Source organism: Alligator sinensis, unplaced genomic scaffold, assembly GCF_000455745.1.
Source record: "Alligator sinensis unplaced genomic scaffold, ASM45574v1 scaffold223_1, whole genome shotgun sequence".
Taxonomy (NCBI): domain Eukaryota; kingdom Metazoa; phylum Chordata; order Crocodylia; family Alligatoridae; genus Alligator; species Alligator sinensis.
The window spans coordinates 3,068,932-3,092,375 of NW_005841936.1; the positions used below are offsets into that span (position 1 = coordinate 3,068,932).

At 40.5% G+C, this 23,444-nt stretch overlaps 1 protein-coding gene across 1 annotated transcript in view; it reads left to right on the plus strand.

Annotated features, from left to right (window-relative positions):
• The window catches only part of KIAA0825 (KIAA0825 ortholog), a 362,123-nt gene that overhangs the window by 7,227 nt on the left and 331,452 nt on the right, over window positions 1–23,444 (plus strand). Inside the window, exons 2-4 of the mRNA XM_025199109.1 lie at window positions 1,694–1,833; window positions 16,631–16,793; window positions 20,425–21,100. Of these exons, the coding sequence (XP_025054894.1) occupies window positions 1,703–1,833; window positions 16,631–16,793; window positions 20,425–21,100 (970 nt within the window). The 5' untranslated portion in view covers window positions 1,694–1,702. The remainder of the gene's footprint in view (window positions 1–1,693; window positions 1,834–16,630; window positions 16,794–20,424; window positions 21,101–23,444) is intronic.

The following is a 23,444-nucleotide window of genomic DNA, read 5'->3' on the forward strand; positions in this document are numbered from 1 at the left end:
AAAGCCCTGTGCTGCCACTGGCACCGCCTGTATCCAGCCTGGGCTCTGGGCAACTACAGCAGGGAGGCTGCAAACAGCTGCACCAGGCTCTGCAGCCCCAGCATCAGCTCCATGCCGGCGACTGCATGTGCGCCTCAAAGCAGAGAGCAGGTTTATCCCTGCTCTCTGCTCTGAGGCACACATACAGTCACCGCCAGCAGGGAGCTGATGATGGGGTTCAGGAGCCAAGCGCAGCTGTTTGTAGCCAGCAGGGCTCTGGTGCAGCTGCAGGAAACAGGCTGCAAACAGCTGCACCAGGCTCTGCAGCCCTGGCATCAGCTCCGTGCTGGCGGCAACTACACGCATGCCTCAGAGCAGAGATTGGGGATAAACCCGCCCTCTGCTTTGAGGTGCACATGCAGTTGTTGGCATGGAGCTGATGCTGGGGCTGTGGAACCCGATGCAGCTGCTTGCAGCCTGCCTGCTGCAGATGCCCCAGAGCCCAGGCTGGCTACAGGCGGGGCTGGCGGCAGCACAGGGCTTTTCCCCATGTTCGGCAGCAGTGGCACTGGGGGGTCAGGCAGCAGCCCCTCTCCCATCACCACAGCCTGCCCTGAGCTCCAGGAAAAGCCCGGTGCCACGGCCAGCCCTCCTGCCCGCAGTTAACTGGGCCCCGGGCGGGGTCAGTCATGGGGCCAGTCCCCACAGTGCAGGAGGGAGCGGGGCAGTACCTTGCCCCTCCTGCACTCTAGGGGTCTCAGTCTGCCCATCCCCCCAAAGCCCAGGAAAGATAAAAAAGAAAGAAAACTTGCCTATCGTGGGGCATGCGCAGGTATCTGTGTGCCCGCCCTCCCACTCCTGCAACAGCCTCTGTCTGGCTTGGGGGTGAGGGCGAGCAGCTGGACATGAACCTGGTGGCAGCAGGGGGAGTGGCAGCACCCCCTTGCTGTGGGGGTTTTCTGTGCCCGCATACCCCCTGCCTGTGTCTCACGTACCCCCAGGGTTATGCATACCACGGGTTGAGAAACTATGCCCTAAGTGACCTCAGTGGTTTGCCCAATGGTTGGACCAGCCCTGTTGATTGTATGTGAATGAGTCAATGGGTGGGGATATATGGAGTGAAGCACAAAAATAAAAAAATGGAACATTATTTTAGTCACTTTTGTATATCTAATATCATGACTTCTTTTTTATTGCATCCATAAGCTTAAAATCAGACATACTTGCACAGCAGCAAATAGGTACTACCATAAAATACTCTGAATTTATTGGATAAAGGATCGTATGCATGTAGGATTGGTCACCATTGTAGAAATTCAAAACTTACTAAAATAAATATTTTTTTTCCTTGAAATTCTGAGTTGACATGTTAATTACAACACAATTCTGGGATATCTATTAACATAATAGGGACTTTCTTTTAAATCACAACATTGTTTATAGAGAGTGATTCTGTTACCATTAATAAACAAAATATTAATTGAAAACATTTTTGTCTAAAGCACAAAATACTACAATTTAATGCACCTTTGCTTACTTACAGTACTCCATGTAAATATACATATTATGTATTTAGTATACCCATTATAAATACATCTTTCTTATTAATCTTAGCATAACAACTTCAGAAAACGAAAAACCTTGTGTGTTTAAAGTAAAATAATTAAAATATTTAAAAACCTGTTTATGTCTGCTCTTTTACCGTTTATTTCAGGATCTGGAAATGGAGTGGAGAGGCGAATATTCTCTTGATTCTTCAAATTTAGATTGTTTGTTCAATAGTGTTCCTGGTGACGTGGAGTTTCAGCAAATCCTCAGTGACATTGATGAAAAAATAAAGAAAAATTCTATTAGGTAAATTATTTAAAATGTATTTTGATTGTCCAAATTACTGCTAACAGCCATTTTGTTTGTTTGTTTGTTTGTTTTCCTTCCTCTTCATGGTGGTATCTTATAATCTTGAAAGTTATTTCACTTATTTGGTCTTCATTACTTTTCATTTTGTATATGAAAACATCAGTTAACTTTTTATTTGCTTTCCTCTGCAAAAATGTTTTAATATCTGGAATCTGCACAACTCTTGAAAGTGATCCAACTGTTGTGAGAGAGAAACAGAGAGAACATGTGGTCTCATCCCTTAGGCACAGTGGCTGGGCTGAGGAGAGGTTTTCTTTTTTTAAAAGTGTTACTTGCCGTATGAAAAGCAGGAGACATTATAAATGTTGAATTATAAGTAAACCATTCTTTTTCTTAATACAATAAGAAAATAAGTTTACCGTGGCAGATGACTATCTAAGGCTATGTACAAGCATCAACATTTCTACTGGGGGGAATTGCACTTGTTCTCTCAATTCTCCTGATCTCCCCCACAAACCCACTTGGCCCCCAAATCCCACCAACTCCACTTCAGACTCTAACCCCCCCAGTCTCCTGTGCAGATCCCATATACTTTCCGATCCCTCCCAACCCTTTCTATGGACTCTACTAGCCCCTCCAGTCTCTCCTGTGGACCCTGTCTCCCCCCCACCTCCAGCCACCTGCAGACTCCACTTTTCCACCAACTTGTGGTTTCTGCTTGCACTCCAATCTCCCCCCACCTCCCTGCAGACCCCACTTGCCCCCACGATTCCTCCAAGCTCCCCTGCTAGTGTCCGATCCTGATTTGCCTTAGATTGGGTGACCATTTTAACTCAATCTAACCTTCCCCTAACTTCCCCAAATGTATGTATGTACCTTAAATATACAAATGTTCACAGTTTCTCCCAGAGCAAAAATGGCAGCTGTAGGAGAAAATTAACCCAACTGCAATTCAGTAGAAATGGCTCCTAGGCAAATTCCTCCTTGGAATACTAATGTATGTACATTTACCTTTCTGATAGTAGCCACAGTGCTGTTCTCCAGGTTCTCTGTGCATTGCTTCAGCCTCCCCATCTGCACCAGGGAGGCAGTCTATCTGGACTCCACTGCTCCAGCCCAAAGACAAAGCAAACCCCTTGCTCTGACTGCCTTAGGGCCAAGAAAGCCTAGTCTCTTTATCAGCTCTACCCTGTGCTCTAGAGTTGCAGGGAGGTACAGATTGCCAAGGCAGGCATGTTGCCTACACATGAACAAGACCCCTAGACCCTGATACAGAGACCTGGATCCAAACTCAGACCCAGACCTCTTCACCCAGCAATTGACACATGTGCAACTGACAGGAGAGGAAATATGCTCTAGGTCTCCTCTCTAAGTCTCACAGCAGGAAGGAAGGAAGAAGAGATTGTGAGCAGGAGTTCCCCAGGTGAGTGTGGTCCCCTCGGGCAGCCAGTCCATCAGTGCTTCCCTATATACTCAGCTGCTCTTAGCCCTCTGGCAGGCAGAGGAGCCTGCAAAGCACACTGGGATATGTGCACAAGGGCCCCCTCACTGTCAGGCCAGGTTGTGGGAGGCAAGGTGTGGGAGCCACTCGAGGATAGAGATGCCAACCAAGGTCAAGAGGAGGAAGCAGTGTCCAAGGACAAAGCTGGATTAGGAAACCAGGAGCTCAGTCTGAGAGCAAGGGCTAGGAACAAGCAGAAGCTGCGAGATCAGGCAAAGAGGGGGCTGGGAGCGAAGGAGGACACAATCTGTGTCAAGAAGCCAGGAGATCAAGCAGAAAGCAGAGTTGGAAGGCAAGCCAGAAGCTAAGAGATCAAGCAGAGAACAGAGTCGGAACACAACCAGAGGGAACAGCAAAGCAGTCTGGAATCAGGTAGAGCCTTGTTACCCAGACAGTTCCTGTTCTAAGTCAGGGGTTTACGTGGGGGAAGAAGCGGGTCAGTTGATCCCTAGCTGGCTTCTTCAGTGCCAGTGAGTAGGCAAAGGACTAGGACAGCCTTGACCAGCATGAGTGGTCAGCTGTAGGATGGCAGACTGGGATAAGTGGCTGTGTTGGTCAGGCTGAGGCCCCAGGTTTGAGGCAGTGGCCTGATGTTGGCTTTGCCATTGGAAACACAGATTATCTGCATGGCACCTGCTTGGTTCCTGTAACATAATACAGCGATCTCCCTGTAGTTTTTTTCTTCCAGGAGAACAAAACCATGAGACTTCATGTGGTTCGTTTGAATGTTTGTATGTGGCCTAAGATGAATACGTTTTGAAATGTATTTCAGGGCAGTATTTCTGCTAAAATATCCCATGAAAAATAGGTAAATTAACATGCTTTCATAGAAAATAACATTTCATGTGGAAGCTCTGAATTTATTACTAGGTAGCATCAGTACCTTCTGATTTCCATGTAACCTTGGGCAAATCAGGGAATTCCACACATTAGTTTCCATTTCATGCTTACTTCACGTTAATATTTGTAAAATACTTGGAGATGCTTGGATGAATTATGCTGTGTGAACAGTGCACTGTAAACAATGTTTATCCACAGGTATGCCAACAGCAATTTTTTGTTTCAAGTATTGGGTATAAACAAGCTGGTATTTCACATACCATCATGGGTTAACATTGCAGTTTTAACAGTAATGCTTGTGTTTTTGTGGCTTCAGAAGGGCATCTTCGATGATCTGTGGTTTACAATTGTGTACAGTCTTAATGAGGAAGATTTTCTGTTGCTCACAAAACAGCTTCCTGAATAAAGATGATAAACTCTTAAGATCTGCACACAAAGAAATAATACTTGAAGTGTGTGTGTATGTGTGTATTTTTCCCCTGACACTTATGTAGCTAAAAACTGAATTAAGCATTCTCTGAACTACAGATCACCATAAGGTTGCTCGTGCCAGATTGCCAGAACTCTTTGCAGTATATTTGTCATCAGCATCTTGCAGCTTTTACAAAAGATTTATTAAAACATCTTTAATCTTTACAATGATCTAACCTTGATAGCAACAATCTACGATAGCAATAATGAAAATCTGTTGAATATAGTAATTGTAATCCTCTACATGGTGCCATTTCCAGGCTGTTGATATCATTGGCACAATTTTGGCACATACTCAGAAAAGTCCAGTTCATGTCATCACAATGTTATAAATATTTTAAGTCCTGAGTTGCTGGGAGATAAGGCCAAGAGTGAGTGTAATGCACCCTGTTGTTCTACAGCGTGCATTACACATTTAGGGAAGACCAGCATGAGCACTGCTGGGAGGTGCATAAAACTGCCATGATCACCTGTTCAGCTTTACCTCAGCCCTGCACCCTTAGCTGATTTGTTCCCACCAGTATGCAGTGCTAATTCGAGTTGTTACAAAGATGATTCTTTCAGATATATGTCAAGCATTACTAATTTTTTGAATGCATAAAAAAGTGGATATTTTGGGTTGGGAAATCTTTTAACTGTAGAAGTGGAGCCTGACTGTTTGTTCCTTTCATTAGCACTTTCTATCACTTCTTGTCATTTTCAAGGCTGCCTTAGCAAATAAAAGGACTAGAGATTCTCCTTTGTAATTCTAGTCCCTCAAATTAGAAGGGCCTGCAGCTGTGAGCTTTGTACCAGCCCCAAAGCACTTCTGCCAAAGGAAAGTAGCCCTGTGGTTACTAGGTGATATTTTGTATCTGTAAAATGTCGATTTCAGAAATGGAGATGAGTTAAAAAAAAAAAAAGAAAGAAAGAAAGAAAAAAGAAAAGAACCATATTTGATGTTAATTTTAAATTGTAAAAGACTATTTTATTGTTGTTATACTGAGGTAAAATAGAATGGAATAATTTTCAGGTTACCATTGGTCTTTGTAAGCGATGTGAAAATGGAGCTTTCTGTGTGAACTCACAGAGAATAAATATAATAGTACACAGCATATAGATATATTCTAAACAAACAAACAAACCAGTGTAAAAAATTATGATCTAGAAATGTGTAAATCACTTATACAGTTACTTATAGCTTTCTAACAAAAGAGCTTTTAGAAAATTGTGTGACATGAGAAATCAGTTGTGCTACATAGCAGCTGAATTACTTTAAATAATTTTGTATTGTAATTGTTCTGCTTGTGAGAGAGAGTGGGGAAATGCCTGTATATTTGATTTGTCTTTATTTTTAATTTTTGCAGTTAATTTAAGTTATGGTTCATTTACCCTTTTATAAGATAGCTTTTATTATACTTGATTTTTAACTTTATTTACAGTGGCTTGTAATCATGCAGCATTCATTCTGGTGGACAGGTTTATTTTCCACAGTATTCCTTAAATTACTCTACACCAGGGTGTGCGGGCCGGGAGCGGTCCGAGGCCCTTTTTTCGCGCGGCGGGCTGTGGCCAGCAGCCCGGACACGCCGGGTCAGGGAAGGCAGACGGCACGCTAGAATTAGGCACGGACGCTTAATGGTTGATTTAAGATTGTTTACTTACACTGTAGATGGTCGCGGTGCAGGCTGGAAAACTTCCAGGAAAACTTCGCTTAAGCCCCAGTTTAAGGACTCGGACAGAACTCTGGATTCACTCACACGAAGTTTGCTAGGCTCCGTGGAACTTTGCGCGCAGGGAAGGGTACGTCGAGGGATCAGGCGGCAACGGGGAGAGGCGAGAGGCTGATCAGACCCCTGTAGCCTTCTTGATATACACGCTGGGTCCAATAGGCTCCGCAGCGCTTAAAGATCTTCACGAGACGTGAAGTCTCCTCCTCCTGATGTTCGTGGAGTCCTCCAACTTGGGCGGAAACCACTCAAGCCTCTTATACGGCTAGCAACACAATCACTAGCCGCCATGTAGGAATAATTTAGAACTGACCAATAGTGGGGCACAAATCTGAATACAAATGGCGGGAACTCCTTGCAACGTGCATTTCTGTGTTGCAACGAAGAAATGCACCCTGCAAAGAAAGCTACAAATGGCAGGAAATAATTCAGCAGTGCTGAAGCGCACACAAACAAAAATCACACCCTTGGGTTGTGACACAGGGGTGTACAGCCCAAGGGCCTGCCAGTTGACTGTATCCGGCCTATAGCGGACCTCAGTGCTCTGTATGGGGCCATGCCCCAACTGCTTCTGCCCAAAGTAGCCTACATTGCACTCCTACCCGAACCTGCCCTACGCCTGCTGAGGGCATGGCCCTGGCTAGCATTTACAGCTTTCTGGTGGGGCTGCTGCTACTGCTGGTATAGCCACCTGGGTAATGCCTGGCTCCCTTCACCTCCGGCGGCTCCTCCTCCCCCTCCTCCTCTTCCTCCCCCTGCCTCTGCTGCGCTTCTCTGGGCAGCAGGTAGCATAGGGAAGTGATGATAGCTATAGGGGAGCATGCTAGGCATTATATGCCTAGCTAGGCAGGGGAGAAGTTGCAGCTGAGCAGGCCCTACCCCAGCATGCAGGGCTCCTGGTCCAGCTCCATCTCTCAGCCACCTTCCACCCACTCTGCCCACCTGGCTCAATGAGCAGCCACCTGTGGGCAGCCAAATGCATGGAAGGCAGTTTTTCTGGGAAACTGTGTACACTGGCTAGTGCTGGAGTGGTGCATTTGGTGGGTGTGGGGCAGGTGCAGGTGGGAACACAGCATAGGCTGCCCTGGGCAGGAGTGGGCAAGGCTCAACCCCATACACAGTGCCACAGGGGAAGCTGTGGGGTGGATTGGGGTGGGGCAGACTGCACCCATGCCACACTGCCCAGGTAAACTGCTGCACTTGCCCTCTGCCCCACCCCACTTAGTTTTGAGCTGTTTTGCAGTCACCTCTATATACACTACTTCAGGGATGAGCAACTTTTTTGGGTGTAATGCCAAAAACATCCCAACCTTGACCCATGCCTCAGCTTGGCATGCTAAGGGGCATACCAAAGGGGAGGTGGCAGCAGCTGCATGTGCACCTCCAGGCAGATGGTGGGGTAGGCGCCAGATTTACGCTGCCTTGGTTCCTTCCCTGCCCGGTGCCCCGAAGTGCCTATGTAGATGCTAACACCACAGAGCCCAGCAGGGGCTCTGGAACCTGCTGTAGCTGTTTGTTGCCACCCAGCTGCAGCCAGCCTGGGCTCTGGGCAGCTGCTACCAGCCATGGAGTCCATGCTTCTTGCAGCAGGGCTTGCAGCCTCCTGGCCACCTGCTGTGAGCAGCCTGGGCTGCATGGCCAGCAGCAGCTGCCCAGAACCCAGGCCAGCTGTGGCATGCTGAGCAAAATGGCCTTGTGTGCCATACTCTGGCACATGTGCCAGGAGTTGCTGACCCCTGGACTACTCAAAAAAACATAAATCTGGAGAATTAAAAAAAAAAAAAATTAAAACATTAACGTTTGATTTTTTTTTACTATATATTTTTTTTAGCTATAACTTGTTTTATGTGACATTTTCTGAAAGATTTTATGTGTGTGGCCCTCCAATAACTCACCAAAACTCGTTAAGTGGCCCACCGGCCAAAATAATTGCCCTACACTGAAGTTATGTTCACTCTTTCACTTTGGTTTGCCTTTTTTCTGTCCCAACATCTTTGTCCCTTTATCCATTTTAACTTTTCTTATCATACCTGAGTTACTATGTTTTCATTAACTAATATAAAGTTTCAGCATTTGTCATATAGCTCCTTTTTGTTATAATTAGAACAGCAGGAAGGACTATGCAGAGCATGAAATCAAGTGCAAGTGATAGTTCTCTTTAGAAATAACTATGAAAAAATGGCACTCTTTTAGCCATGGCATTATATACATTGTGCTATTTCTACTTGTCTTAAGGGTTAAAAACAAATTACCAAACTTTTACATATATACACCCCAAGTATAATATGCACCTCCTTTTTGAAAGGTAGAATGAACAAAAAATACTTTTTCCAGAGTTAGGGCTGCCTAGAGCAGGAACAGATCCTAATCTTCAACTGACTCCACCTCCCTTTTGTTCATAACTAAAGCAAACTCCCTAGCTGCTACCGAAGCCTTGTCTTCGTGGCTGGATCTATGATTCTGAAAACTGCTAAAGAGTTTGCACTAAAGAAGCTGTAAAATAGAGAGACCAGGAGCAGCTTGCATACAGCAAAATTTCACTAAAAAAGGTTAGGTTGATTACTGGAATGTCAAGACCATTAAAAAGGAGATACAGTCTTTAACACCTCTGGAGTAAAGAAGAATGAGTCATTAAGTCAATTGATTACTCTTGCTGCCTAAACTAATCCCACAGCTTCTGTACTATGGAGTAAGAATCAAAGCAGGGTGATTCCATCCCCAGGCCGAAAGATAGGTGCCCTAATTTTGGGGAGCTAATTTTGAGGAAAAAAGGTGTGCGTTGTTTGTGAGAAAATACAACAACTGCGTTTTATTTTTAATAACCCTATGTCCTTGCCATACCTATGAGGAGAATAAAATGAATCCAAGTCTTCCTAGATGATCAACGGAATTGGCATCCAAGCAGTTACATCTTTATGATGTCCCAAAGATAATAGTTTTGTAAAGGGAACAGTAAAGGCCTAATTTGTTCCTGATCTGATGCAGAAAGAGAAGGAACTCCACTTGATTTTCAGATTGCAGGCTGAGTTTGCTGCACTGATAGTTTGTTTTGTTTTGGGTTTTTTAAATTTCATGTGCAAGCTGAACTCGATAGATATGTTCAGGTTGCAAATGAAATAGCTGACAAATACAGTACTGTGTAGCAGTGCTTTTTAGAGACAGTTTTCAAAGAACTTGGTAGATCCTAAAAAATACTTAAATGCTGTAAATTGACTATTGTCACATTGAACAAGGTCATGGAGTGGAATCTAGAATCCTGTGTATGGAGAGTAGGTACCATATATGTTGCACAGGAGGAGTTGATTCATCAGAATGAGATCCCCAAAAATCATCACATTGAGCAGGGGCTTCTAGAGTCAGCCAGTAGGTGGCCTGAGGACAGGGCTTGGCCTGAAATCTTGCCATTTTCTCAAGCTTAGACATTTTACTCCAGTATGCTGGGACACAGCTTTGTTCACTTAGGTTTCTCAGCCTAAACTCCTCTCCTCAAGGTAGATGCCCACAATCTTTCTTTCAAAAACTGATCAGGTGTCACTCATTTCTTTTCAAACACAGCCAGTGGAGGAAGAGATGGTAATAGTACTCTCCTTATACAGTAGCCTAGTGTTTATAACAGTTTCCTAAGGTAGTACAAACTTGGTGTCAGTTCCCCCCCAACGTATTTTCTACCTCCCGGGAGTACTGTAACCAACAAGCTAGAACGGTGATTCTCAACCAAGGTGCGAGGGCATCCTGGGGTGCCTTGAGAGCCTTTCTAGGGTGCCACAGCATGCCCCACCGTTAAGTGTACAAACATGATTCACAAGATAAACCAAGAGACTTGAAATAGAAATCCATAGTTGTGGTTTTTTTCTGAGTTCTTTGCAACAGAAAAACTGCTCTATTATGTTTCTGTAGTCAAAATAGGAGTGAAAACTAAGAGCTGGCAGGCACCCCTAGGAAACATGACTTCCAAGGAAAAACTGGAAGAACTGTTATTTAGCCTAGAGAAGAAAAGTGAGGGGAATATGATGGCAGTCTATGGATATCTTGAAATGTGGTTATAAAGAGGAGGATGATAGATTTTGTGGCTTCAATGGGACAGGACAAGACACAATTACAGGAAAAGAAATTTACATTGAATATTAGGGAGAACTGTCTCTCTACAAGGGTGGTTATGAAAGGTTGTAAGAGCTCCATCTTTGGATATTTATAAAAGCAGATTAGACAAATGCTTGACTGTGATGGTTTAGTCAGGATGATGCTTCCTTGAGCAGAATATTGGACTAGGTGACTCCTTGGGGCCTTTTACAACCCTATGTTGTCTATGAGTATATGCTTAATTAGGCAAATTAGCAAGGTCTTTGAACCTTCACCCCAAATCTCAAGCAAAGTTGTTAGGAAATTTGCAGTGAATTCTGATTGTGGCCTGTAGTCCCAATGTACTGACAGATAAGAGAAGCAGCTGTATTTTGATTTTGCTTATAGAGGTCCAAGATGTAGCCCAGCACTAATAGTCTGCAATTTTCCTGTTGCATAAGACTGGGCATCTACAAACTGTCAGTAATTTCTTCTAGTATACCATTTGTGATTTTTTTATTGCTTGTGAAAGGTTTGAATAATGGTACTAAAATCCTATATATAGCCTAGTCAGTAGCTACCTTAACTGTACTGATGTACTTTTCACTGAACTGAGAAGAGAGTCAGGTCAACCAGAAATCATAGCCTCATTATGAATTTCATAGTAAAATTCTCTGAGATGACAGATATATACTGAATGACCGCAATGGTCCTTTCTGGCTTCAAGTATGTAACTTTGATGTAAACAGAAAAATAAAGGTAACTGATCAGAACCCTCCAGTGTCCAGGCACAATTTATAATCGGAAACATTGAAAAAATTATTCTGTTTTGTAAAGGATGGGTATTGAGAAGTGGATTTACAAACTCTGTTTTAAGAGCGTGTGTTTAGATTTAAACTTGTTAAAACATTCTCAGTGTTGAAAGTGAAAAATCAAGACAAATTAATTTTTATGGAGCTTTTCTTTTGAACACAATTTAGAAACAAATATGTATAAGATGCTAAAACAATAACATAAAGTTAAATTATGAAACAAATACGTTTCCTCATGAAAACTGCAAATAGCAGGTAACAGCAAGCTCTGGTTCAATAGAAGGGATTCTTCCCAATATACACTAAATAACTCTTGGGCCTTCTCTCTGGCAACAAGTCATAACTGTTAAGTACACAAATTATTAAGATGCTTTTCTCTAATGGGGGTGAGAAGGAAAAGAAAAAATGTTATATCAATCATTCACCTAAAATAAACTATTAATTAAATAAGATGGAACAGTAAGCATTATAAAGCTGAAGGTATATTAATCTAATCTCTTTCCAAGCTCTGAAAATTCTCAAAGCCAAATTGCATCACCAAAATAACTCACAGGTTATCACAAATAGTGAAGGTTCCAGGAATATTTTAAACTGAAAGCATATAAGCAAGAACCATATCTTGTAAAATCTCATATTTTGCATAAGTCCAGTTATTGAAATCATTACTTGATGAATCTCTTTATGATTTTTCATTTAGATCCTACCCAAAAATTTTAATTAGTTGATTGTCCCAGAGAAATAACTTTTATGGATAAATGGCTATATTTATCAGGCAGCAGTACTGAAGCATTAACAACCTTCTTTTCAATTGCCTATTAATCATGGAGCATTTTCTTTATTTTTCCTGCCTGGCAGGTTTCTGATACTATTCTTCCTGTATCATACCGTCCTGACTGCTTTTTTTTTTCTTTCCATCTTGTAGTTCCTAAAACAAAAAAATATATTTTTGTTCCTACATGGGGGAAGCATAATAAGGAAAGTACCTGCAAGAATTATTCTACTAAATGTCTTTCCCTGGAGATCTCATAGTACTCATCATTTAAAGCAGGTCCTTTGACACCTGTAATTCAGAAATGATAAGATATGTTTCCATAAAATCAATTAGATTTGTGACTTTCTTAGCAGGCAGGTTTCTTAACATATCATTGTATGCAATAACAACATAATAGCACTTAAAGTAGTGTTTTTATCTTCAAAACACTGTAGAAACATTCATTATGTAATTGTTTTGCTAAAAATTGTAGCATTCTTTGAACGGGGCGAGGGGTTATTCCTGATACTCACGTGGATATAAGCTCTGGGTATAAAATCAGGTCTTCATGGGTACAAGAATCTTGTGCAGTTTAACTTCTGACAAAGTAGGCTGTTGCTTATGAAAGTTTACATCTCCTTGAAACTTAGTCTCTAAGGTGCCACTCTGCCCTATCTTTTGCCTGGTAGATGGCAGGGGTGCTTACCTGCCAGCCTGTGGGCCAAATGCTGCCTGTGGAGCCTTGGAATCTGGCCTGTGGGGATTCCTACAGCTTGGGAAATTTGGTGGCGGGAAGCAGTGGCGGTGAATATTACCACCCCTCGCTGCTGCCAAAATCCCAAGTTATGGGTTGGGGTGAACCATGCCCCCATATCCCACTTTCCTATGCGTGGTCAGATTAGGGATGGGCAGCACCCTTGTCTCCCCACATGGCTGGACCTCTCCCCCTCCCCCTGTGCAGCTGATTAGGGGACAGTCTATGCCCCCTTCTCTTCCCCACCGCAGGGCTGGACCATGTTCCCTTACCTCCGCCCAGCCAGGTTAGAGCCATAGGGTTAGAGTCTAGGTTTGTGTAAACACAACTTATTCAGCTCACGTGTTTTATCTAATGTACATTCCTTATTCATTTGGGAAGTAGAGTTAAATATTTGTCCTTGGTTTAAAAGCAGTTAAATTCTTTAAAAAAAATCCTTTATTCAGTTCAGTACCGTGACATTACGTGACTTATAATTTTAAAGTTATAGTTATGAAATCCTTACATGATTGTTTTTCTGTCACAATTCCATATAGCTATTTTGTAAGGATTTCATGTCTTTAGCAAATTGAAAATGATATTTCATTATTAAAACACTGGAAATCAAAAGCTAGGACTGTATTTTTAGGCATAATTTTAGAATAGTTGAAATCCTGTTTTCTTGACTGCAGTTTGACAGAAGGCTTGTAATTAAATTGATTTATTCCAGACCTGAAAATGTGCACAAATTGAGTGGCAATTGGTATCCTAATTCCTAAATAATTTATTTAATCTATTTTTTGCAATGGAATAGACATTATAATTGAATAAACACAAAGGATCTTTAAAAAATCTTGTAAAGAGATTGTAATATCTAAAAATACTGGCCAAGTACAACATGTAAGCTAAAGTATGCAAAAGTTTTTTTTTTATTTAGTACAGACATACCATTTTAGGCATACATTGTTGTTTATTTTACTAGGATAAAAGGATTGAAAAAAACTGAATGACGCTGTCATGGCTAGTACCTACAGGGAGGTCCACTGAAATTCATCTGCCTAATCCCTTTATCAGTGTTAGGACAAATTACTAAAATATCTAGTCTTGTGAAGGCTTTAACCTACTGATGGTTTGTTTTTTATTGGCTAGCACCCAGATTCAGATGTCAAAGATTAGCCTAAAAACTGGCTCTAAATGAAGCAGATAAACTAAAAACAGTAAAGCCTTTACAATTCACAATGCTGTAATCTATTAGGTAGGATTGAATGAGACGCATCAGAATACTACAATAAAACCTTTGATAAAGTATCCCAAGACCTAAGGTATTTGGGCAGGGCATTAGGTTTCATGTCTTGGGAACACCTTATACAACTTTAGAAGATGCATGCCAATCTTTTGTCTTGTTTAGAAGAGGTATTCATGGGGTGGGTATCCCATCAGGAAACTGAGTGGGCCACAGGCAGAGAGAGATTGTTTTTCATGGAAGTCCATTGTGCTCATGAAAGGCCCTTTGATACTGAGGAGATATTTTTTTCAGTGCACTTCATTTTGAATTCACTCATGCTCAGTTTTCACGAAAAGACCTTTACTTCACCTTTTATATAGAGTGTTTTATAGGCCACCCGCAGATGGTTAATTTTAAAGAGACTTTTAATTTTGAACTGGTTTTAGTCACTTAGGGTTTTTTTGTTTTTTTTTAAGTATGATACACCTGTAAAACTTGGCATCTTCATTTAATAGAGTATGTGCATTCTGAGCTGTTCTCATTCCTTCAGTGTATAACACACATTCTTGCAGTCCTTAATACAGAGATGCTGACAATTAGTTACGGAAAAGTGAACTGTTGTAGAAGAACAGAGTTGACAATTTTGATTTTTCTAAAGTGACATGATGAGAGTTATTCGGAGAGATATTTTGTCTAATATGTCTTTATTTTTGTTTTTACTTCCAAGATCTTACTGTAGTTCAGAAATTAATGTAGTTACAATTGTCTTTTGCATTTCATGTTTATTCAACCAGACACTTTTACTTATTACAAGTCTTTTGAGGGAAAAGTAGTATAAGCCCAAAGTGTTAAGCTTTGAGAGCATACATCGTCTGGAGTTACAAATCTTTTTGAGCAAAGACATTGCTAACCTTTCCCTTCCCACCCACCCCACTTTTTTAAAGGAAACAAGGAACAGCAAAGCATTTGTTACTGTTTATCTGTCAACTTGTTTTAATTATGCCTATTCATTTAGCTATAGCTAGTTCCAGTGCTGAACAAATGATATAACTGCTGTTGATCAGAATAGAGAAATAAATAATAAAGTCTTTTCATGTTTATCATGTAAGAAATGAAGAGGAGAAAAACAAGCAGTGCCTCTTATAAGAAATCCAATAGAAAGGAAAATACATATTTCTTCTCGGTTCTAAAAGCCTAAATTTTAATTTGCTCTCAATATAATATTCTTTAACTGCAGTTGCTAGACTTTTATATAAAACAATAAATAAATGCAGTCAATGACATTCCAAACTGAAATCTTCTGTACAGTATTAATCGCATCTGTTTTGGATAAAACTAGATTCTACTTAATTGCTTGTCCTGACAGTGTTAAACTTATATCATCTTTAACTGAAACTATATTAAATGTTGTCTTTATAGACAGAGAAAATCCTTTGCACAAGGATTTGTAACATAAGATAAAAGTATTTGCAATATAAATATGGGTTTATTTCTAGGAAATCTTCCCTTCCTATGTCTAGAGACATTTATAGGAAATTTTTAATGGAAAACAGCATCTTTGTTATCTTAAGAGTTCAACTGTTTCTGCTGCTTTCTCCCAACCCAATGTCATCTTCATTTCTATAGCCAGCATGTGTGATGTCACAAACGGGATTGTTATTTTAAATTAAGAATAAGGAGCAGGAGCAGATCAACTCCTAAGGAACAAATATTTTGTTTTCATTCAAATGTTCTAGTGATAAAAAAGAAAAGAAAAGATTTGCTGTTTCAGCACAACTGACTCTAAACATTCTTTTCAGCGTTTTCTGTAGGGTGTCAGTGGGTCTGTAAGAAGCTGTTAGTATATATGATATGTTATAAAACAATTGTTGATTGCTGCAGAAGCAGAATGTCACATTCATCTTCGAATGCTTATGTTCAGTGATGCCTTCTTGTGTAAGAGCTCTCATTGGATAATATACGTTTATTTGAGGAGCCAAGATAAAGATTGCTCTGAGCATGGCTGGTAGATGTTAGCCATAAGAAAATTTACTGCTGATGTCATCCCACTACATTTGAACATTTAGTCCTGTAGGTTCAGATCTCATACCAAGTGAACTTTAAGTTTCTGTCAGACACAAGCTAACGTACACTGTTAAATAAATATAGTGTAAAAAAAATGTAATGGCCATGTTCAGATGTGCATTACTCTCAAATAGTAATGGCACAAATTTGTGTCACTACTTTGTGTTGCAGCACACACCCCTGCATGTGAACTTTGTGGGACACTGTGTCCCGCTTTGGGTAAACTGCTATTGCACATCTCCTCCTGGCTTCTGGTGTGCTAGAGCAGCTGGGGCACAAATGCAGTGGAGACACTCTGGCCAGCAGCCAGAGTATCTATCTCTCTGGAGGACCAAGGCTCCATGTGTTCCAGCGCACGCTATTGTAGTGTGCTCCATGCCGCTGCTTTTTCTGGGGGATGTTTTAGCTACCGGGAAATCCTGATAGCAAATTTTGCCCCAGTGCTGCAAATTTGCAGTACAGGGCATGCTTTAACATTCCATGCATGCAGTTTGTGGCACCAAAGAGGTTTGTGGCACCACAAAACATATATACCTACATGTGGGGATGCGGTCAATATATACAAATACTATAATCTTGAAGAAGTGAAAAATTATTTGATTATTTATACCTTTTTTTTCTTTTTTTAGCATGGAACACTGTCTTAAAGATCTACAGTCAGAAGTAAATGAAATGTGTATTGATGAGCTATTGCAAAATACAACTGGCTGCCTTCAGTGGCTAAATAATTTCAGTTCTCTCAAACCTTCTTCTACACCTAATGGAGAGTTGATTGAATTCCTTAAGACCCTGGTAAAAAAAAACCCACAACTGAAGTTTTGATATGCTTGTTAAAATTGTTCTTTTTCTAAAAAGTCTCTTTTCTCTGCTATTAGTTATTAGTCATTTCATTAAGGTTTCACCAGAGTCCTTTCCTTTTTCATGTCCTTGTGACAAGGTATTTAGTAGAATTCAAAGATTCATGAAATCTGGCAGGACTGTGCCATGAGCACTTCTGCTATGGCCTTGAAGCTGCAACCTCTGGGTAGTCAACTGTGTACCTTAGTGCCCATGCCACCCCAGTTTCTAGTCACCAGACTATATTTTCTGGAATTCTTAAGAAATTCAAAGTTTAATATTCTTTCATTTAATCTGTTATAGATGGTGGTGGTCTTTTGGCAACACATTGATTGTGTCTAGACTGGGCAAATTTGTGGCAGTGGAGGGAGGATATCACACTTGTGCTACCTCAGATTGAACATCACTGATAGACCTGCTTATGACAAGTTATAGAACGTCTCAGATGAATGATTAGTGGAGGTTTAAGTGAACATTAGACAATGACAGACTTTCCAAAATCTGTTTAAATAAACATAAACAGTCATTAAACCATCAGTTCCAATAATTAAATCACCCTCAGAAAAATTCTTAAAATGTAATTTAAATCTCCTTTGTTTCAGTTAAACCCATTACTGTTTGCTCTGTCTCCTGGAAAAAAAAATTGTCATCCTAGTTATGAGAGGCAAGGTTTTTAATATCTTTTACTGGACCACCATATGGTTGGAAGATAAGTTTGACAAACTTTTAGGTACAAGCACCCTTCTTATAGACCTGCAGCTTTCCCTCTAGTAAATATGGCAACTATGGCTGGTCAGGAAACCAAATTTCACATCCATGCAAAATTTGAGAGTTTGGGGAAAAAATGTGTAGGACTGAGCTGAAAAACCAAACTTCAAGAGCTGCGTGGAAATGGAATTCTACATCTTTTAGGAAATACTCATAATGGACATGTTTTGGTATTTCTGAATCAAAATATACTTCCTAGGCTCCTCCATTTCCCAGTAGCCTTAAAGTATGTCACCCAACATAATGCCCAAAGCCAACTGTGAGCACACTTGCATATCACAATCTACAGCATTGTGTCATAAAAGCCCTCAGAATCCTGCCAGACCCAGCCAGGTGAGCTTCTGGAGAGCTTTTCCCAGCTCCTCAGCAAATAGTCCACCACATTAATTGTACAGGTAGGACTAGAAGTAGAGTTAGGAATATCGATATTTTGTTACTGATTACGTTTCTTTTGCCTACAGTGGCTAATAATTTACTCCACAGATAGTTTAATTGTCTTAAATGGGAACCATGTTTGATGTAGATATTAGTCAATCTGAGTGAAATTATTAGTCTGACCTTTAGTGTCCATAGTTAGTACTTTCATACATTTACTGTCATTACTCAGTTGATTTAATCATGATATTTTATTTAAAATCGTTTCAATAATGAGCTTTGTTCATTATTTTACCCATTGTTTATATATGTTGTTTTGTAAAGTTATCTTTTAAAATACCAGAACTTTACATTTATTTCCAGAGTAATGCAAAGTGTTGATATACTGTTGACATAGGCATAGGCGACGTGTGCCTTCTGAGGCTGGGGAGGCACTGCGACCGCCCGCAGCTGGCTACGTGGGTGTTGGCGGCAAGAGCGGGCTGAGCAGGGACCATCTGCAGGTGCAGGATGGTCCCCCACGCCCAGACACTGAGCCTGGAAGTGCCAGCTGCACTTCTCCGGGGGAGGGGGACACCAGCGCTCTGCGTGCCCTCTGCCCATCGCCTAAACTGAGAGTGACCCCATGCGCCCCCTACGCATCGCCTATGGATATAGGCTTGTCACTATCCACTGGCTTTAATACTTTCCTTCAACTTATCCCTAAGGGAAATATTAAAAGATTCCTCATTAAGCCTGGTCACCTCTGATGTGGCATATCAGTCATTCTACACAAATCAAGCCAATTGAATTGCTTTGTTTTCATTTTGATGTGTATTATTTTATGTTTTAACTATAAATTAAATTTTAAATAAAGTTCTTTCAACCAGAAAATTGAATATTTTCCATTTAGATAATGTCAAAATGGAACATTTCAATAATTTTGAAACTTCATTTTTTAAATGAGAAATTAATCAAAACCAGTGACCCTTTCCACCAAAGAGTTTTGATGCATCAGATTTATGATGGGGGGGGAAAAACTTGTTGAATAATTCTCAACTCACACAATTCTCATGGCAGTTGGACAGAGCATACCTAAGGTTTAGCTCCAACTGGTTGTTGTGCAGTGATGAAGTAACACTTCAGTTTCAATTCTACTCTATCCAGGAGACCACACAAAACAACACCAGACTCTTCCTATGCTTGAAGAAGTGTTTGTGCCCAAAAGCATGCAAAGATCAATATTTCCAACTATTTACTTGGTTTAATAAAGGCTAGCACGTCTACCCAAAGAGCCTTGTTTGCTTGCCTATGTCCTTAGACCAACACTGCTACAACCAACAACCCTTACATGTCCTTTAGTATGTTAAACAGGCATTGACTAGAGTTGGCTTTGGAGAATAGTGCCGTGGTCTGTCTCCTATACCGTGCAAAGCTCCAGGGTTACTGTTTTTCTGAAGGCATTCTCCTGCAGCTGGAACTGACCCTAGAGCTGGAATCATCCCATCCTCAGGCATTTGCCTGAAAACTTGTCTAAGATCTCTCCCTACTTACTATAGAGTTGTTCCAGTAAAAGATATAATGAAAGTGTCCTTGCCCCTTTTTACTTTCCCTTTTTTTTAATTACTTTTAACCAAAAATCCCCAAATAATGTAATTTTAATAAATTATTAATTACACATTTAATCAATTTATTTAAAATTTCTAAAAATATTTAATTAGAAAACATTTGACCAAATGTCAGTTTTTATCAGTTTTTCTTTTCTTTGAAATTTCAATCAATTTAATTTTATTCTGTTGAAATTTTTGGTTTGGTTGAAAACATACTTTTCATAAATCAAATATTTCACAGTCACAGTAATACGGATATTCTTATGTACACTATTTCAGATTTGATTGTTGCAAATTTGATTATGTATGTTGTTGTTGCAATCTCTCATGTGTTGTCTGGTGGGTAGTTTCTGCATACATATTATGTCATCAGTTGCTGTATTTCTTTGTGCTATTTTATGTCCTTACAATGTGTACAATCTGAAAAAACATAGAAGGAAGGCGATAGAATATTCTTCATTTTTTATTTGGTTATTGCAAGCCCTTGTATGCCAGTGCAGATAATACACTATTACATAGTTTGCCATGATGATTGAATTGTGTTCAGTTTCTGAAAATGTCCTTGTGTATTTTTTAGAGATATTTATATTTGTTACTGTGCAGGGAATCTTTAAGTAAGCAAAGTCATCCAGAATTTGATATCAGAAAAATAGCATTTTCCTGTCTGTGTTCACTAGTAGGTTCATTTTTACTCAATGTCTGCACTGGCATTTAGGAACTTAAGAGAATTAAAGGAGGACATAAATAATCACTTTGTATTTAGCAATTAATATTTTTTATCTTGTTAAAAAGAATTAATTTTATCAAGCTGGGTTGCACGTAACATTTCTAAAACTGTATCTTATTTTTATTAGCAAAGTTTGCTGAAGAATGAACAAAATCAAGAAGAAATGGTAGTTCACTTTCTTCTAGATCTCTCCAGTCAGTGTGGTGTATCATTTCCATGTACTCCAAGTGGAACATCTTTTGATTTTACACCCAGAGCTTCCCTTCATGCCATTGAGGATGATTCATCTATGGATGTTCAGTCTCTTTGGGATGATGTTAGACTACATCTTCGACGTTTCTTGGTGAGCAAACTGCAGAGTCATTATGAAACAAACACTAGTACTTCACAACAGCAAATCCAGTTTAAAACTCAATGCATACAACAACTTTTGTTTTTTTATCCTGAAACAGAAGTTTTAAGCAAATACCAAAAGATGCAGAATAAACTTGTTAATGAACTTCTACAGAATAGTGTTCTAGCTAGGTGTGATGAAACCGATCTTGATAAGGTGGCTTGTGGTTATCAAAGTTCAATACCCATACTGTTCACAATGGTAAAAGAAGATTTGTGTATGCTGAGTGGAATTATGGATCCATCCTCAACATTGAAGTTTATTAATGAAACTTATTTGGATACCATCACAGAAGAAATTAAAATTCTTCTTGACAGACTTTATGAATTGCAGTTCAAAGCAGACACTCTACATATAGTTAATACCGGCAAGAGCTCAAAGAAACATAGAGGAGCAGTCCATGCTTTGGGTTAGTAGCATTTTTTTATGTTCATTTTAGTTATTTTTGTTTAATATCTTAATTATGCTACCTTGCTTTTTCTTTTAACCGATTTGTTTCATATAAAGACTGAGAAGCATGAAATGTTAAATTTATAGTTTGATGTTTTAATAATATTAATGTAATGAATTACTGAAGATAGCAGAATTGTGACCCTTACATCTATCAGTTAGGACAAGTTATCTTACAGATGCAGCATATGACAAAAAAGCTGAGGTACGGTTCCATGGAATAATATTGTCCTATTAGAATATTAAAAAATAATTATAACTTTAGGTATGGGACTACAAACTATTGCATCTGGATAGGAAAAAACTTCTAGGCTGTTCCCCAAAGTTACCTGGGAAACTTATTTGGGGAAGTTACTAGCTATACATCAGGCTTAATTATTTAATTATAAAATAGGTGACACTAAATCAGAGCAAAATTGGTCAAAAGGATTTGTTTGGCAGACTGATTTTTTTTCTACAAATATTTTTTGTCTTTTCCAATAAAATTCCAACACTTATAAAAATGGCCTAAGTTCAAGGTACTTTTAATTGGTCATTTCATATAGTTCAAAATAATTTTGACAGTAAAAAGGATGCTCTTGTTGGCGTTTTATACTGTCTCTACTTGTGATAAATTTGACAACATAATCCAAGTCTAACAGCTCATTAGGCTAGTGTGGTTAAGGTACACCAGTTTGTATAGTCAACTGGCATACAAAGAAGTGATGTGACTAGTATTTTATATCTGGCCAGCTTATACATCTGAATGATGCAGTATCCATTTATAGCTGGGCCAGGTGTGGGCAGCCTTTGGCAGGAATACAAACCAGGGCTTGAACTCTTTTGAAGTGCTATACAGGCAGTCCTCAATTTATGGCTGCTCGACTTGCAGCGCTCCGCATTTTACACCCCTGTTATTACTTATGGTGCTGATCCTCGCACTTACGGCAGGCAACGGCTCAGGCACCAGGGCCGGCGTGGGACACTTACTAAAGGTAAGTTGCGGCTCCTCCTCAAGGCCATGTGCTCCCAGAGGTGAGACAGGGACAGGGGCTGGGGGCTGGTGCTGGGAAACTGCTTCGCTTCCCAGCCCCGATGCCATGTGCCTCCTCACTCCCAGAGGCATGGTGAGGCAGAGATGGGGGCTGGGGGCTGGCACAGGCTCCGCCGGCTCCAGGAAACTGCTCCATGCCCCTCACATCACCTCGGGGAGCAAGGAGGCACATGGAGCCAGTGGAGCCTGCAGAGCAATTCTCAGCCCCTGTCCCTGCCTTTTTATGCCTCTGGGAGCGGGGAGGCACATGGCATTGGGGCTGGAAAGTGGAGCAGTTCCCCGGAGCTGGTGGAGCCTGCGCCAGCCCCTGTCCCTGTCCTTGCCTCACCTCACCTCAGGGAGGAGCCGCTGCCTGCCCTGCAGGAGGACTGAGGAGCTTACCTTCAGTAAGTGTCCCACGCTGGCCCCAGTGCCTCCCTTAGTTACCGCATTGCACTTTAAAAAGCTTTCTACAGTGTATATCATCTATCAGTGTATATCATTTATAGTTGATTAAATAATTGATTTAAATATCTATAAAAAATTGGGTTACGTTCCTGACCAAGGGCCCTTGGTCAGGAATGTTATCCCCTATTATAACATTGTTTCTATGGGAAAATCAGAATTGACTTGCATAGTTTCAACTTACAGCGCCTTTTCTAGGAAGGTAACCTGCTGTAAGTGCGAGGACTGCCTGTAGTCAGATACCTGAACCATTCTATCACTATATTCCTCCCCAGATGGAGGAGTAGAGGTTAAAAAGGAAATGGAGGAGTAATAAGTAGATGGAAGCGTAAAGGTTAATAAGTAAATAGCAACTTTTATAATGTAATTGTATGCTTGTATACAGCTTCTTTTCCAATATGCATTTTTGAGTGGTAACATATACAGTAATTATTAATTGTTTACAGTAACATTCCCAGCACTCCAGGCATTCTCAAGACAGACAAGGCATTAAGAGTCATATCCTTAAATGACCTTGAAGGCACTTCTGCTAAAACATTGGAATGCCTACAATTTTAGCACTTGCCCCAGGACTCTGTCTCCTAATTAACAGGATTAGGCACATATGCTTCCTATACATTGAATAAGCAGACCTTGGTGCCTCTCAAGGCTGATCCAGGTTCCTACAGTTAGCCATAGGAATGTCAGATACAGGGTATCTTCGCTGGGCCACAGTTATGTTCCCTCTTTCTTGGTTTCTTCCTCCGTCCATAGATTCATAGATTCATAGATGTTAGGGTCGGAAGGGACCTCAATAGATCATCGAGTCCGACCCCCTGCATAAGCA